The 17007-nt window shown below is 47.0% G+C and overlaps 7 protein-coding genes across 7 annotated transcripts; 3 read left to right on the plus strand and 4 right to left on the minus strand.

Annotated features, from left to right (window-relative positions):
* Window positions 1-515: 515 nt before the first annotated feature.
* On the minus strand, window positions 516-1775 carry N7478_004604 (translation machinery-associated protein TMA46; the record flags this gene model as incomplete). The annotated part of the gene is made up of 4 exons (XM_056920818.1): window positions 516-936; window positions 998-1539; window positions 1621-1638; window positions 1719-1775. 4 exons carry the CDS (start codon window positions 1773-1775, stop codon window positions 516-518), a joined length of 1038 nt encoding a protein of 345 aa, XP_056778855.1.
* A 928-nt stretch (window positions 1776-2703) lies between these two features.
* wos2 (Hsp90 cochaperone SBA1) lies at window positions 2704-3692 on the minus strand (the record flags this gene model as incomplete). Its single annotated transcript, XM_056920819.1, has 5 exons — window positions 2704-2760; window positions 2821-3078; window positions 3141-3466; window positions 3541-3579; window positions 3671-3692. The coding sequence occupies 5 exons, from the start codon at window positions 3690-3692 to the stop codon at window positions 2704-2706; spliced, it is 702 nt and encodes a 233-aa protein (XP_056778856.1).
* Window positions 3693-4264: 572 nt separating this feature from the next.
* N7478_004606 (ESCRT-III subunit protein VPS24) lies at window positions 4265-5022 on the plus strand (the record flags this gene model as incomplete). Its single annotated transcript, XM_056920820.1, has 2 exons — window positions 4265-4312; window positions 4387-5022. 2 exons carry the CDS (start codon window positions 4265-4267, stop codon window positions 5020-5022), a joined length of 684 nt encoding a protein of 227 aa, XP_056778857.1.
* Window positions 5023-5862: 840 nt separating this feature from the next.
* N7478_004607 (putative RNA annealing protein Yra1) lies at window positions 5863-7848 on the plus strand (the record flags this gene model as incomplete). Its single annotated transcript, XM_056920821.1, has 6 exons — window positions 5863-6075; window positions 6132-6161; window positions 7168-7332; window positions 7392-7465; window positions 7527-7788; window positions 7846-7848. The coding sequence occupies 6 exons, from the start codon at window positions 5863-5865 to the stop codon at window positions 7846-7848; spliced, it is 747 nt and encodes a 248-aa protein (XP_056778858.1).
* A 559-nt stretch (window positions 7849-8407) lies between these two features.
* N7478_004608 (EF-hand superfamily Ca2+-modulated protein) lies at window positions 8408-11165 on the minus strand (the record flags this gene model as incomplete). The annotated part of the gene is made up of 5 exons (XM_056920822.1): window positions 8408-8774; window positions 8867-9072; window positions 9133-9253; window positions 9993-10027; window positions 10104-11165. 5 exons carry the CDS (start codon window positions 11163-11165, stop codon window positions 8408-8410), a joined length of 1791 nt encoding a protein of 596 aa, XP_056778859.1.
* A 2174-nt stretch (window positions 11166-13339) lies between these two features.
* On the plus strand, window positions 13340-14515 carry N7478_004609 (uncharacterized protein; the record flags this gene model as incomplete). Its single annotated transcript, XM_056920823.1, has 1 exon — window positions 13340-14515. The coding sequence occupies one exon, from the start codon at window positions 13340-13342 to the stop codon at window positions 14513-14515; it is 1176 nt and encodes a 391-aa protein (XP_056778860.1).
* A 673-nt stretch (window positions 14516-15188) lies between these two features.
* N7478_004610 (uncharacterized protein) lies at window positions 15189-16670 on the minus strand (the record flags this gene model as incomplete). Its single annotated transcript, XM_056920824.1, has 1 exon — window positions 15189-16670. The coding sequence occupies one exon, from the start codon at window positions 16668-16670 to the stop codon at window positions 15189-15191; it is 1482 nt and encodes a 493-aa protein (XP_056778861.1).
* Window positions 16671-17007: the final 337 nt, after the last annotated feature.

Genomic DNA, 17007 nt, shown 5'->3' on the forward strand with positions numbered 1-17007 from the left:
TTCGGGGACCTTGCAGGTCATCGGGAATTAAGTCGAGGGCCTTGACCGGAATATACTGGGGGAATCATTGCCATTAAAACGATGCGATGTTCGAGAAAAGAAAATGGACTTTTTGCTACCAAAGCAAGCTGTCACAACAAAATATCAGTCGTTGATTCTTCCGTCACATGAGTCACAGGAAATTCATAAAATCCTCTGCTCTCGTTACCAACCACCCCGCTGTTTTTCTCTCCTATTCAAGCAGTATATGTGAAATGTCTGAAGAGATAGAGGAGAAAGAACAAGCAAGGTGACTGGGCGAGTCTCCAGTGAGCATGATGAGGCCATACAACGCAACTTCCGATGCATTAGGGTATAACGCCGAATAGTTGGCGATTGCAATGATCACTCAACCATGAGGGTCCGATTCCCGTGGGCCGAAAGCACCGGCCTGGTACGGTCGGTGTCCAGAATCCGACAGGAAAGGGTACTTCCCAGAGACTCACAAAATTGGTCCCGCAAGGAGGTGGATAGGCTCAGCCTTCAGCCTCCTGTGTGACAACTGGAACCGCTATTCCTAGCTTAGCCAAACGCTCCTCTTCCTTCTCCTGTTGCAGCTTTTCAGTTTCAACTCGTAACGCGTCCAAGTTGAAGCCATCGTCATCGTCATCGTCATCCGACTCCTCATCACTGCTCTCTTCATCCTTCCAGTCACCGCTCTCAAACATGGTACGGCCAGTGGCCTCTTTGGCCTGTCGTGCTTGCTCCTCAGCGGCCTTCTTGTTAATACGCTCCTTCTTCCACTGGGCGAAAGACTCTGGAGTGACCGGTGTCAGGGTACCTGTCAACTTATGTCGCTCAGACTCCAGCCAGTCTTCCAAAGTCAACGTGTTCAATGGGGATTTGTCCATCAGGGCCTTCTCGGCAGCCCTCTGCTCCTTTGTCTTGAGAATGAATCTGTCGGCACAATATTAGCAATCTTGGAAGCATTTCAAGTAACATTTGAAGTTCAACATACCCAGGAGGCAAGCTGTGCTTATACATGCACTTATCACCGCCATTCGGACAAGTCCAGAACCAACCATACTTCTGGTTCTCGACCGCCTCAATAAAGAACTTGCAGACCTTGTCGGTAGTCGTTCGTGGGTTTCCATGCTTGCTCATCACGACACTGCGCAGCTTCTCCTCGTCCCATTGGTCCATAGTATCGACCTGTTTAGTCTCTTCTTCTGTTTCACGCGAGTCGGTGTACAGATCCTTCTTAGCGGCCTTGCGCTCAATGTTCATGTCGTGACTGAACTTGCACTTGCGACCCTTTTCGCAACCACCCTTCTTGTGGAACATGCACAGCACGGTCTTGGGGTCAACGCCAAAGGGCACCTTCTGGACTTGAACGGGCTTGAAGAGTTCTGCGGCTTCCTTCTTAGCCAGATCAGAGGCCTTCTTCTCAGCCTCACGCTGGAGTTTCTCGGCCGCCTTTCGCTTTTCATCGGGAGTTTTGTTGGAGTGGGATTGCGCTTGCAACTGCGTGATCTGTTTCTTGGCGGCACCTCCTTTTTTCTGTGGGTGGGTGTGTTAGTATGCGTTGGCGGAGTTGTGATATAAGCGTATTTAGAATTTTTTTTTTTTTTGGTGACGTACATTTTTCATGCCAAAGGTCTGTAGAGAGATGAAGGGTTAGTATATCGCTAGTTCTGGGGTAAAAATTTTTTAAATAAGTAATCCAGGAAAAGACTTACCTTGTCATCGACGGATTTCGTCTTCTTCTTGGGCGCGTCGGCCTTCTTGGGTGGCATAGTGACGGATTGGGCTCGTGTGACGAGCGGTTCAAATGTTTTAAAAAGAGAGAAAGATGCGCCCGGTCGCGCAAGTCGCTGTTCAAAATTTCAAAGAACGCTGATGCAACTCAGGAGGAAGCCAAAGAAAATCCCAAGAAACTCAGTAAAGAGGTGAGGATATGGGAATCGACAAGAATCGAGTTGAAAGAGAGAGAAAGAGAGAGCCTCCACAAATTCGAGGGGTGAGAGTGTGGCGGCACAATCTGTGACTGACCAATGACCGCCCGGGCCCTTCAAGTATATCCCAAGGGTTTGACTCGACCCAAATAGGATTATTTAAGATGGTTCGGGGTTAATCAAGAAAAGGGGAAAATATCACCGAAATTAGAATACGTGGATTTTTTTAAAATTGTGGATTTTTCATGATATCAACTCGCTTTCTACTGTAAATTCATGGTGAAAGGACGTGGGTTGTTCGGCTGGGAAGCCTTTGCGTCATAGCCCCAGTTCTGCTCCCACACATCAGTGGGCATGACTAGGTATGCGAGAGGGAAAGGTCTATTAACAAATTCAACCGTTTGTCCATACAAAACTTTTACAATTAGGGCTACGAATTGACCTTCAAAGATTTTCATAGCCAATTTAAAGAAACAAAGAAAAAATCACGAGGGTCATAGCAAAGATTCTCAATTACTGGGCGACATTTAACTACATCGTTCGGAAAGATATGAATCCCGGAAGATGATTATCTACCTAGGTTGTAGATAAATCAATTCAAATTCAGCTGAGCCTGGTCGCTTTGCTCTACACAAGGGGGATCCCGAGTAATCCAAGGAAAATAAAGTAACCGGCACGCCATCCCGCAGGCACCTAGAAGCGCCCGTGTTTTTTTTCATTTCTGGTCGTCATAAATATTTCGCAGAGGATAAAATTCTGTACTGTTTATTTAAGAAACCTCCTGGATCTTGGAAGACTTCTCCTCCTCAAGCTCGGGAAGATCATCCTGTATGTGTGGTTAGCGAGTCGTTTCATTTGTAGTATATATTCCAGGAAAATCACTCACATCCTCTTCATCCTCAGCACCCTCAGCGCCGGGCATACCAGGCATGCCAGGCATGCCACCAGCACCGCCCATAGCACCAGCCAGGGCGCTCAGGTCGGGCATGCCACCCTCGCCGCCGCCCATACCGCCGAGCTTGGAGAAGTCGATGTTGCTCAGGCCACCGCCCTCGCCGCCGGGGCCACCCTCGCCGCCGAAGCCACCGAAGTTGTTGGCGTAGTCGTCCTCGGCAGCCTCGTCCTGCTCATCCTCATCCACCCACTTGAATCAGGTTAGCCCACCGTTATGTGGCCAGTATCCAATTAAGGCCGTAAAGCACATACCTTGTCGAAGTCGGTCTTCAAGAAGTGGACCTTCTTGCTGTCCTTCAGCAGACGAGGCCAGAACTCCTCCTTCAGCTCCTTCTTGCGCAGCACCAGCTCAACCTCGCGGTCGGTGTGGTTTACTTTGCTGTTCTCGGGGTCGATCTCGCCGAAAAGGTCCAGGGAGACGGAGTATGTGACACCCTTGCCGGAAGGGCCAGTGAAAGAGACATTGGTGGGGTTAAGTTTGAGGGAAGCCTTGTCCTTGGGGACATCGGCAGCCTTGAGGCTCACGTAGAGGTAGTTGCGCTCGGCATCATCGGCCGAGGAGCGCTGAGCCCAGGTGACTAAAAATCAACAATTCTCTTGTTAGCCATTTCTGGATTTTCATCTTTTTGAAACCCTCGACATCACACCCGACTGAATTGCAAGACACCCTTCTCCGCCAACTTTTCAGGGACTGAAATAACGTCATAGCGGTTGTCATTGCAAAATGTGCAGGTCCGAGTGTTTGGGGCAGGGCGGGGAAGTTAAAAGCTGTCACATCCTACCTTCGGGGTGCACGGTAGCCATAGTAAAAAGGTGAAGGGATGGTTATCCGGAAATATTTCAAAGATTTAAAAGAAAAGAGAAATGAAGCTTGGAGGAGATGGGATGCTGAGAGTGGGAGAGAGAAAGAAAGAGATGCTCACTTTGGACGCAGTACCGCTTTCACCAGTGCTAGAATGTACTGGAAGCACAGGCGGGCGCTGTTTGTCAGGTTTGCTCTCACTTCGAAGCCTTGTTTCTCAGGCTCATAACGTTTGTGCATTCGCCCGTGAACGTCACAGGCATGACTAAGCCAGTTCTTGACCCCCTCCACCAGGTTGCCGCAGACATCGCAAACCCAAATAAGAAGCACATAGGGGACGAGTATCCATATCGAAGGGCTTTCTGCATAATTCTGTGGCTACCTCGATACCAAATCGTCAAGACCATCCGGAAATCCAGCCTTTGATCCATGTCACACGCATAGACAACACCAAACACCCCACGTCATTACACACGTTGAACCTCCGATCTACGTTTCGTCCAGATCAGCTTAGACAATTCAAAGTACTTCCTTGACCTCTTGAAACCCTTCCAGAGCCATTAGATATATCGTCATGGAGACCTTAAAGGCAGTCTTCTTCGGGCCTGACCCTCAAGTCCAGGTAGGATAATTTGACCTTCTAGATTCAACAATCGGTTAACACCGCATTCAATTTGCTGACTGGTGGAAATTCAGATGAGAAAATGCAATGCCCTCATTCGCGCAAACACACGACAACTCGATCGGGATCTTGCTCAACTAAAAGCCCTCGACAGTAAGACCCGACAATACATCCTCAATGCCTCCAAGCGAGCCCAGCGAAACCCGTCACAGGCCAAACAAGCAACTAGCGAAACCAAAACCTTTGCTCGAGAACTAGTGCGGATCCGAAAACAATCAACAAGATTGAATACCAGTCGAGCCCAACTGCAGAGTGTTGGGATGCAGGTCAATGAAGCTTTTTCCGTTCGCAAAATCCAAGGCAGTCTGCAGAAGTCGACCGCTATCATGAAAGATGTTAATACACTGGTGCGAATGCCTGAACTGTACTCTACTATGCACCAACTCTCTACGGAGTTGATCAAAGCTGGGATCATCGATGAAATAGTGGAGGATGCTATGCCTGCCAATGAGTTATTGGAAGAGGAGGAGGATGAAGCCGAGGCAGAAGTGGACAAGGTGCTCCAAGAAATCTTACAGGGCAAGCTTTCTCAGGCACCCGTCAAGCTAGAGTCGCCTATCGAGGAGGCACCCGTGGCCGAGCCCGAGTTCGAGGATCAAGAAGCAACCCTTGAACAAATGCGAGGTCGGCTTGAGGCTTTGAAGAGCTGATGGATCATGGATTGCATTATCGTCTTTTTTTATCGCGTGTATTCCCCCTTTCCTTAAAGCGCCTCATCTGCCCAAGCCGTCTTGTTTATTGAGTTCCATTTGGAAGGAGTTCAGAGTATGATTCAATTATCTGTATCTACAGGCTGGACCTAAGAACCCATTCTTAAACGATTATGTTGCAATTTCATTTATATGTTTCAAGCTTGAGTGTACTGTCAATGATTCTATTCATTAATTAAAAGTAAATATATATTTGCACATAGCAGCTAGCGCTCCCTTGGCTTGCCTTAGGCTTGTTCAGAATATGACTCAACAATAGGCTTTGACTGATATTGTTGTCCACAGATGGAGTGACATATACAAAATTATACATAAACCAACGCTATGTAAATTGAATTATTGACTTTCATACATATTTGAACCCCAAATTCAAATTGATCACCGGCCAGGTTTGTCCCGTACTGTATTGCCTTGACCACTGGCCGTCTTTGCATGGGTGTACTTCGGGGGCTCGGCGATAATGATATCAGCCTCTTTGCAAACAGAGCAAACTACGAGGTGCCCGACTCGCCAAAAATAGCCTAGCGCGCCGCCCCGGTGATTCCCTCCCTTTCTCCTGACCCCATTCACCCTCTTTGTCCTCACTGCGTTGGTTTTTCTCTTCATCTCGATAGGAAAGCCTTTTTCATCAACGTCTTCATCTCTCTCGACTATTTTTTCTTCTCTCACAACCACACGCAGACTATCGCGTTTACTCCCCACAGACGCGTCCTTATCGCGACTTAATACCAGTGAACGATCTGCCAGCTTTTCTCTCATCCTTCCCGCAACAACATCATCATGTCTGCCAACCTCGATAAGTCGCTGGATGATCTCGTTGGCAACCGTCGCCAGAGTGCTCGCCGTCGTGGTAACCGCCGTGCTGCTGCCGCTCCCAAGGCCTCCGTGGGAGGCGTGAAGAAGTCCGCCAAGGCTCCCAAGGCCAACGCGAAGGCTGTCCACCCTACTCCTGCTGCTGCTACTGCTTCCAGCAAAATCATCGTGAGCAACTTGGTATGTCATCGCCAAAAGCCTCAACACTACTGCGCAATCAAAGCTAACTTCTCCAGCCTGCCGATGTGACTGAGGCCAATATCAAGGTATGTTGATCCAAAGGCCTGCGCTTTGGCTGTGATCGCCATCTTTGCTTTCGAACCAGAGGTTCAACAACCTCCGATTCAGTGTTTCGACCTGTCACTCCTCATATACCCCCCATGGTAGTTGTCGCTCAGCGCATGGCAAAGACGGGTTGCTCCTTCCAAAAATGCTTCTGCGCACAGTGGTTGGCATCTCGCGAAGCAGGAAGTTGAGCACCGTCTGAGTACGATCTTTGATGAAGTTTTGCTGCTTGCGTCGATGCTCTTACAAGAGCGATCCGCTTGCCTTGCAACTCTTCAGTACTATGCCAAGAACAAGGATTGAGAGATCCTTGTTCTGACTTGCTTTTCGCAGTCTCGCTCCACTCTTTTCCTACTTCTTGTTGTGAGCTTTTGAGGGACATCAGCGAGCGCACCAGTGAACCATTGGAGATTTTAGGGTGAAACACCCTGCCGATAGGCTTGTCTTCGCGAATTTTTCCGGAGACCACTACTTGTGGGGTGAATCCCACATAGTGACATAAGACGGTGACACTACATCTTATCTGCGACCAAGCCCATCAAATAAATAGCGATCACGAGAGCGCATGATCAAACTCCTGGCAGGAAATACGCAGTGGGCGTGAGCGTGGGCGTGCGTTTACAAAAGTATTCCTGGGAGAACATACCTTGTCGTTCGAGGACTAGTCGCACACAATCATCAGATTGATGTACCGAGGGATGCTTATGAATGATGTGGCCAAATGTCGGAGGGGGTGTGGGTGTCAACGACCGTGAATAGTGCAAATTATCCAAGAGCGGGGCACTCTTGTACATGATGCTCTCTTAACAATGACTTTGTATCTGGGATTGGGGCGTATTTATGGATCGCCGCTGTGTGCTCGCTGATGCTCTCGCCGATGGATTGTTTCGTTCACAGTTTCGCCGTTGTTTTACCTTCAACATTCGATCGCCGTCGATACAGCTGAATCTGTCAGACGAAAATACTGATCGTCTCTCTACACTATAGGAATACTTCACGAAGTGTGCAGGTCCCGTCAAGAGGGTCATGCTTACTTACAACCAGAACGGTACCAGCCGCGGTATCGCTTCAATTATCTTTGCCAAGGCCGACACTGCTGCTAAGGCCGCCAAGGAATTGAACGGTCTGCTTGTTGATGGACGCCCCATGAAGGTCAGTAAAACCACACTTTGATAAGCCTGAGTCGTCAAATGACTAACAGCGTCGAATAGATCGAAGTCGTATTCGACGCTTCTCACGCCCCCGCGGTTCCCGCTTCCAAGTCACTTGCCGATCGTATCTCTGCGTTAGTTTCTATCGCCCTCTTCTCACCCATAATTCTCAACATATACTTATCGATATAATAGCAGCCACAAAGCCAAGCCCAACCCCAAGCCCGCAACTGCTAACAAGGCTGCCAATGCTACTGCTGGCCGTGGCCGTGGCCGTGCTGCACGTGGCAAAGGCCGCAACCCTGGTCGTGGCAAGCCCAAGTCTATGGAGGAGCTCGATGCTGAAATGGTCGACTACTTTGCTGGTGGTGAGGCCCCTGCCGCCAACAGCGCTCCTGTCAACGGTGCCGCTCCACAGGCCAATGGTGGAGAGGACCTTGGTATGGCTGAAATCTCAGTAAGTAGTTCCACGGTGTCGTACATATTACGGATCTAATGCTAACCAAATAATTAGTAAATTGTTTGAACACATTATTCCCGACTTTTCTGCTGTTTCTGCAATGGGCTTCGGAATTTTTACTGGGGGAATTTGATAGTTGATGCGCAGGTCATATCTTCTGCCGTTCTCCTCGTTCCTTTATCTCTTCTCGCTTCTGCTTCTGCGTGCTTTATTCACAATTTTCTTTTTCAACTTTCTCTCAGTACTGCACCTAATTATTTTAACTTTTGTTGCAGAATGCATAGGCAGAGGGCATGTATCTACAATAACACAAAGAACATCCAAAGGATCACAAACATCTTCTAGCTGTATATTATTAAGATCGTCAACAACTTCAAGGCTATACACCCTGGACTTTCCAATACTGGTCAAGAAGTTTTACACTTAGGAAAAGAAGCTTAAGAAGCATTCTCAGAATATCAAAAAAGGCGATCGGTTTCTCAATGCTATGCAGATATCAAAGCCACAGAAACATAACTCCAGACCCAGCCATATGTCCATGCCAAGAAAAATAACCCAATTGACCTAACTGTACAAAAAACATACCTCCTTCTCAAGCGCAAGAAACCCACCTAATCTAGAAAACCCCAGCACGCGACATGACATCATGAAATTGCTCCAACGTAACCCCCGCATTCAATCCAGCTCCCCCATTCGCCTCCATTATCATATCCTTGAGCAAATTATCATCAACCGAATCTTCCTTCAACTCGCGCGCAATGCGCCGCAAGTGACCCAGCGAGATTGGCCCAGTACTCCCTTTTGTAAAGAGGTTGTATGCATCATCTACCTCCGCAGCCATGGAGTCGTCGTCGCGAGAGCGCAATTTCGCAGCTGCGACTGACACAAACGGACTGTAGGGTATGTATCCTGTGAGTGTGGGGTCGAGTGCGGAGAGAATCTCTGAGAGTTCCGTTGAGTCTTCTGGAGGGAGGCCGAGGGCCCTAGACAAGTTATGGACGTTAGTAAAGCTGTTTCAATATCATATTGTATGTTTGTAAGAATGGAGAACCGGGGTTAAGTCGGGGTCCCATACACCAGAGCTTTGCGCACATCCTCCCGTGGAATGACACCTTCTTTTTCATTTGGAAAGTCCTTATGCTTATCGGCGAAGAGTTGGAAGACCTCTTTTATCTCGTTCTCTTCTTCGGCGCTGATATTGTTATCTTTTGCGAGTTTGGAGGGGCGCGCGCGCTTCGGACCTGCGGAGGTGCTGGGGGGCGCTCCGCGCCTCTTGGGAGGCTGTGAGGAAATCTTTAGTATTGACACTTCGAATTGTAGTTGTGTAAGGAGAAAACTTACCATATCGCTCACAGGGAGAGAAGACTCCACTTGAATGTTCGGTAATTCGAGATCAAGCTGTGGGAGGATGTAGTGATGTAGATCAATGAATGCGACGGTGTGGAGATGAATACGGTGAGAACTGGCATAAATAGTGAGTCTATATGGAGCTTTTCGAACAGTCGTCCTTTGGGACATTTGGTCAAATGAAAATATACCCAGAACGTTGACTTTTTATTGATTGACAGAGATTGTTTGACGTGAGAGGCTATTTGGGAATGATTACACTTCGTTCAACCTCGAGTAAGGACAGCTTTTCTTCTTCTTATTCTTTCTTTCTTGCTGGTTATGTGGGCAGCCACCCCGACAGTAGCAGATGGCACAAACATCCCTGATGACTCAAAGTTGAAAATCTACTTATATTTTACTACTTCATGATCCTTATAGGTAGTGTTACACGGTTAAGGCTCTATACCTGGAGGCGTAGTAAATATATGAAAAAAGATATTGTATTATTCTCACAATGTCCACTGTTTGAATCCCCCTCTAAACTCACTTGTTAGTATAGTGCAGAACGGCTATAGGACTGCCCTGGTATTTGCATGTGTATTAATGCATCCAGTATATCTTAAATATGCACTGTAAAACTATTTCACCACTTTTCTCCACGCCCGCCGGTGGTGCCATGATGTGAACACAAAGAGCTAGGTGAACGTAATACATAAATCCATCATCATAATCCAACGCTTCTAAAGCCGATAACGTCAACGCTGATTGCCCTGAGATCTGTTTATGGATTTGAACTCTCGATCGCTGACTCCCTGGGTTTAACTGTAACATAGAAAGGCTCGCCTGGGTACCGCAAAAATGTCCTGCTGAACCAAACCAACTCAGCGTTAGGGTTGGTCGCGGACACCTTAGAGCATAAGTTAGTAATTTGAAGATGATGAGGCATATGACTGGAACGAGATGAAGATAACAAATAAACATACCTCGAAGTGCATCAAAAGTGTTGCAATAATCTTTCTCATCTGCGCGATCGCAAAATGCTGGCCGATGCAAAGATGCTTACCCATTCCAAAAGTCATCAGACCGCGATCCATACGGCCTAGGCTCTCTTGGGAAGCCTCTGTCCATCGCTCTGGTCGAAAGTCATCGCTATCCAAGCCAAAAACACTTTCATCACGATTGATAACACCTGGAAGACAGCCAACTGTTGTTCCACCTGGAATAAGAGTCCCACTCATCTCTAGTCCATCGGATGGAGTGACGCGGTCAAGATTAAATTGGACAGGAGCAGCAAGTCGCAGGCTTTCCTTTATCACGGCATTTATATATGGGAGCTTCGCCAGTTCCTTCAGAGTTGGAGGATAAGAGAGCTCCTGCATCTCAGACGCTTCCTTCATTTCGCGCTCAATATTATCCAGAATATCTCGATTTCTGACGATCTCAGACAGTCCATATGTAACTGTGAATGCAGTAATATCCGAGCCTCCAATAATTGTGCTGAGTGTCATCCCAAGTACCCGCTCGGGAGAAATCATATCTGGTCGCTGCTCTCCTGCCTCAATGTAGAGGTTGAGGAGATCGATTTTCTGCGAGTCGGGCTTTTCTAATCGTGCATTCAAACAGTCTCGCCCCAGACGAACGATTTTCCAGTTCAAGCCGACCAAAAAGCCCATTGTCCAGGATAGCCAACTCATGATAGTTGGAATTGCGTGGACACGCGCCCACATTTGAGTGATAACTTTGGTAATGTGCAAAGATCCATCTACATCGATACCGTGATCCATAAATCCGGGTTTGGCGGAAAAGGCTACATCGTTCATCATGTCGGCAAAGTAGTAAACGAACCATTCCCCTGCATCAAAGTTGCCGCGTTTCCCCACTTGATTAATGAATTCAAGAGTAACCTGGTCTATCTTAGACTCATAAGTGGCAACTGAACTAGGGGTAAACCCCTTGAGAACCATTCTTTTGACTGCTGTGTGCTCATTTTCATCGAGAATGGCTTCCAAGCCGCTGATGCTCTTGCCCTTGTACCAGAGAACCATAGTTTTGAACAAACTCCCCTGGATAGTATCTTATGTCAGTATCTAATTCCCTCAACCAATTTTAAGTATATTTGACCTACCTTGTTCAAGACTGGATTTGTCTGATATACTTTTTTCGCGTTCTCGGCGCCCCCCACACTGAGACTGTTCGGCCCGTTGCGAACGAATGGTCCATGCTTTCTATGCCATTCCAGCATAACATCCACATAGTCTCCTTTCCAGTGACGATACACTTTCCACCAATCTGTGTACCGAGCAAGGGTCGGTCCATGGAATGCAGCAAGTTTCCTGTCAACCTTGATCAAATAAAAGAGATACAATATTCCCAAAAATATGGTAACAAATTCCATCGACACCATAATGGCCAACTTGGTGGGGTTTGATTGAGTCGAACCAACAATCCAATGTGGGAAAGGCAAAAAGTAATTCACCTGCCTTATATGCTATGTGTCTTATGCATCGGGTCTACGGAGAGGGGCACATTATCTGAATATGCAGCCAGGAATGCAACATGAACTTACCTGCCTACTAGTACCAATTTAGGGAGGTACCCAGAGAAGTAGGTATCGATGAATGTAATGGCCATCTGTATACAGTACAGTATGTATGATGACTGTAAAATTCACAAAGAGCAAAAGCAGGAATACGTGCCCGCTGCGAAGGCAATGTGGAGACTGTATCCACTTCGACCCAGACACGGGCCCGTTCCCCTGTAGATTCTAAGGTTCCAGTCGTCTTGAACAGTAATGAATTGGGAGTTATTTATCGAATTTCCAAGTATCTCGAGTTCGCCACAATTACCCCTCTCAGCTGATGGTATTGCTCTCAATTCGAATTCAAGGTCGTTCGACTACTCAACTTCACAGAGGCATTCGTGAGGCGCATGGCGCCATGCATATCCCACATCTTATAAGCGCAGATTTCTTGAATCCTCTGGCCCCTGGGGCGGCCCCCCAATTGAGGCAAACTAGACGTCAAACCAATCTTTGCACATATGAATTATGAATCAGACACGAAAAAGTTCGACTTTCTTGAGTGCAGGCCAACGGCTCCCCGAAAGCAAGGATGGGACCATGGGTGTTTCTTTGAAAAAATCTCATTTAATGATTTTATTGCCGTTTAGAAGCCCCGAGGGCCTTGAATACAGTATTATTCGTTCACAAGATACAAAGAAAGCTGTCTCGTGTCATTCTAGACCTCTATTTCCAGGTGGAGTATGAGAACACCCCAGTCGGTTGAAATTTTGATTTACTATAGGCCTAGTGCAACCCGGTTTAGGGCGAATGCACGACAACTGGGGGCGATTTCATCTACGGGTCAAATCTCATCCTGCAATTTAAACCGATAATACCATGTGGGCGAACGTGAATTAGTTTCCCATAGCAAGCGGCCCGTCTCAGGAGCCATGGGGATCACCCGTTTATCGATGATGGGTCCACTTCACTCGTGGACTGCGATTATTTCAAAATATCTACTGATGGTGGTACTGTCCTCCACAGATGATAATCTGTACACGCAGGACAGACCCCAGGAGACGGGCTGAAATATTTCAAATAGATTGCAGTTCTATGTATGAAGACCCACCTAGAATTCAGGACAAAGAACCGTTGCACTGGTTTTCTTTTCCGTATGTATCTGTGGCTTCATGCACATGTGGCAATTAAGACGTGCTCCGAATGTCATAATTTCAGGATGTTTTCAAATCGATGAGGGAAGTGTCGCGATTATCACCCGCTTTCTGGAAACATTTCCCTTCTTTTATGCACCTAATGCTGCAAGGCCACGAAACAGAAAGCCCGATACCCACCAAACTGGGATCATCACCACGTTTTCGATCTAATGCAGCTAAGGAAGTTATATCTTGCGCTTTTCGCCTATCAGCGAAGCTACATCCGAATTGAGTAGGAGATGTACTACTCCGTACGTGTCTCATGATATCTTTACAGTGCTAGCCAGAGCTTCTTAAATTCAAGGATATTTCGGGATTTCTGGACTCACATGGACTTATGGAGGAGCATGCATAGCCGGTACTATTGTATCTTATATGGCATTAGTATATATAGTGCCGATGTCTACCCCGAGCGCATGATTCTCGAAAAAATTGGAATCACGTGTCCATACATTCTTGTGTCTCTTCAAAATTATCCTTAATTCAAGCTCAAATGTTACACAAAATGGGACCCTATACGGACATATATTCATTCTTTGCCGATGAGAGATTCTCTTGTCTGGATTATCTACATGACTCGGAGCTTGATACAGCCAGTCGCTCTCGCGTCTGCGAGCAGATGGACGACATCCTGGACTTATTCTTTCGAGTGACACAATGTACATACCTTCGTTTCGAGAAGGATACGCATTTACGGAAGGAGCTATGGGAGTGGGCAGAGAAAGAATTGACTCAAGCCACCTCATATGACATAGAGGCTCTCAATCCTGTCCTCGAAGCGGCCGCATCATTCACCGAGTCTTGTTACCCTCTAGCCTCGAATGAGATGAGGTTTTCCATGTCCAAGGGAACAGCATTCATTGTGGCGTTGGACAGTTACCTGGTCCACTCAAATGTGAAAACGAACCTCGCGGAATCCCAAAACCGTCTCAACGCTGGCCTCGAGCCCCTCGATACCTTCTCAGCGGCCTACTCCACTTTCACAAAGAGCGTTGCTCAAATGTATGGCTCAAGCAATCCATTGGTTGGCACACTTGCCGCTAATGGATGGAATCAGCACGTCGAGGGCTGGTGTTTGGAAGAACAGATGCAAGAGGCGTATAAATACACACAATCGGGTGGAAGCGCCTCCCAAAGTCTCCGCATATGTCATTTGGAAGACTTCCCATACTATCTCCGATCCATTACTGGTGTACCCATTCCGTATATTACCGGAATATTCAAGCCAACCCGGGAGTTGGAGGTTCCGTACACGCTTTGGATGTCTTGTTTCCCCGCACTAAAGGTTTTCGCTTGTCTCACCAATGATTTGTTTTCGTATCCGAAGGAATTGGTTGGCGGCGAAGAGTTTAATTACATGAACATCCAAACCAAAACAAAACAAGACGCGGGATGTAAATCTCAATTTGTGGAGAACATGCCGTGGACCTTCAGGGATACTTTGTACGAAGCTGTGACTCGTGCGTCCAATTGTGTGCATGCGATAGACGAGGTCTTTCTTCCGCAGCGCTCCGGGTCTAAACCAGGGGGGCCCGGTCGGGGTCTTGACTATGAGTTTCAGTTGGCGGCTACTTTGTGGTCACTATTTAAGCAAGGATACATTTCATGGCATATTCGGTGTCCTCGATATAAGCTTGAGAGTCTCAAATCTCGCTTTGAAAGTTCTGGGCAGGTTTTCTGAAAATTTCCGATAATTATGGGTGGCTCTTTGTGTTTTTTATCTTTGTTTATTTTCAATATTTCTTTACATGCAGCTTGACGTCGTTAACGGGCCGATTTTAAGACTTGGATTTCAAAATTAAATTACATTTCTTCTTATTCTCCACCGATTGCATATGTGGTACTTTTTGACTTGCCCGTTGCGCTTCTCATTTGCAATCCCCGAAACCTAACAAAGGATTCCAAGGTTGGAGTCTTAGAAAAAGCCCCGGAGCGAAGATCATAGACGAACGCGGCTTCGTGCAGATTCCTGTTGCGCTGAACGGGTTCAATCATACCATTGCGGTTCGTATTCCGTACTCCATATGCCGTTCCTAGGAAACCTGCTTTGCTCTAGAGTATCCACGTTCGCTATATCTACGTAATTCCATTTTAGGGTTGACTTTAGGCAACACATTGCTGCTTGAACTCTTGTTTTTCTTTCCGGAAAATAGACCCATTGTTACCCGCCGTAGCGTATCACCATAGCTTACTCAGTCGTGCATTAGCGTCAATCGCATGTATACCCCATCCCCTGAGACAGGCAGCTTTTAGTGCTTTCGCTATGAGTTAATACGCACACAGACTACGCGTTTTAGTTGCAAGGTAATGTAATACAGATTCTTTATCGTAATGGAAATGATGGTAAACGCTAATTAAGTTCGCCCGAGGTCACCAAACGCCCATTGAAACAACGGACTACTTGTCAGCGAAGACAAATCGGTGGTCTGGATCATCAGCTGCATGTCCCAGCTCGCTCCGATCTTCTTGCGCTTGGTAGAAGACCCCGCAGAAGGTGCAGCTCCTGCTGGCATTATTACAGTCAAGCCATCATTTAGCCCAAAATGCATTTGGAAATGAGAGACGCTCCCTAAGTCCGGCCCGAAATCAAAATCATACACCTTCCAGTCTCGCCAACTGGAGACAGAGAAATCTGATGCCTGCATATTGATTGCATTCCAAGCTTTTTGTTGGGGCAAGTATCCAAATAGACTTCGCACATAGCGATTGTCAATGGCCAGGACACTTTGTCGGATTCGAGCTGCAGTCATGCTGATTTGTACCAAATCTTCGGGTGTGATGCCCAGCTTGCCAGCCTGAGAGGGGTTGCGAATGTGTAATTTATCCTCTGATGAGCCCAAGCCAACGAGAGAGCGGACTGCAGTAATCATGTTTCCCAAATAGTGGTCCGGGAAAGGCGGCTCGACTCGAGAACGCAGGTTGACAATCGTGGTTAACTCAGTATCATGACTGTCTTTTTTGCTGTGGCATTTGCCCCGACATATGGCAATAAGAGCGGACACAACATCATTACTCGATACGTACGATGGCCAGTCCGCACATTTTGTATCGGAAAGAATCCGATTACATGCGTCTCTTAGATCATTAAGTTTTTGGGCTGATAGCTGAAGCCGACAACTTGTCAAGTTGGTGGCAAATGATTCCACCATAGTGGACCATCCAGCTGATGAAAGACACGGAACGGTTCCGGCGGCATTGTATGACTTTGAATGGTCGATGTCTGCATCCACACCAACGCTGAGAAGGGCCATACCCTCTCGTGAAATCTGATCCGACAAAGTGAAAATCGGCGAACTCAGATCACGATTGGGTGTTCGACAACACTCAGCTAGCGCTTCCAAAATCGTCCCTGCACCACTGCCATCAAAAAAGGAATGATTGATCGTCATGGCTAGAAGAATGCCGTCTTCCATGACGTTGGCGGCAAATCGTACGATTGGTCGTCTTTCCTGTGGATTGATGAAATCAGGCAGCGGCGCGCATTTCTTTGCCAGATGTAAATTTTCCATACCACTCCTGACTTTTTTGGATGCAATCTCTCTGAGAGAGAGTTCTGGGTGGTATTTTACTTGCAGCATTGGTAGAGGATTTATCTCTTTGTCCGGATCCACCACGGACTGAAGATTCTCATGCCCATCCGCCTTTTCGTGCAGGATTATATCTCCTGCTAGATATGGAAGACGATGTAGAAGTTTGACGATGCCTATCTTGATTGATAGAAGACCATCATCTATATTTTCTAGCGCAAAAGACAGAAAAAAGGAGACGTAGATCTTTGGAATGGTGTGGTCCAATGGGGACAAGACGTAGGGCGGTACATCAAAGGTGACCGTCATGGTTCCAGTTCGCTTTCTTCTTCGCAGGAAGGAGTGGGCTGTGGATGAGAATATCTGCGGGGACATTGTACAAATGATCGTTATTTTATAGAGTATGCTGGTAATCCTGTATTCCCTGTACAGTGTATACAGCCGAAGTATTCCAGCATGTGGATAAATCGGACATTACAACTTGAACCACATCCCGGGTGCCTCAGCCTTGGAAGCGACTACCACCATCTTGGAATTTCCAGTATATGCATCTGTCTCAACTGGGTAGGCGCGTATGGCACCTGTACCAAAATAATGTGCTCTGTAAAGTACAGTAATGATTCAAATTCGTTTTTATCGGATCATA

The sequence above is a fragment of the Penicillium angulare genome (assembly GCF_028827245.1).
Source record: "Penicillium angulare strain IBT 27051 chromosome Unknown utg000004l_segment0_segment0, whole genome shotgun sequence".
NCBI lineage: Eukaryota > Fungi > Ascomycota > Eurotiomycetes > Eurotiales > Aspergillaceae > Penicillium > Penicillium angulare.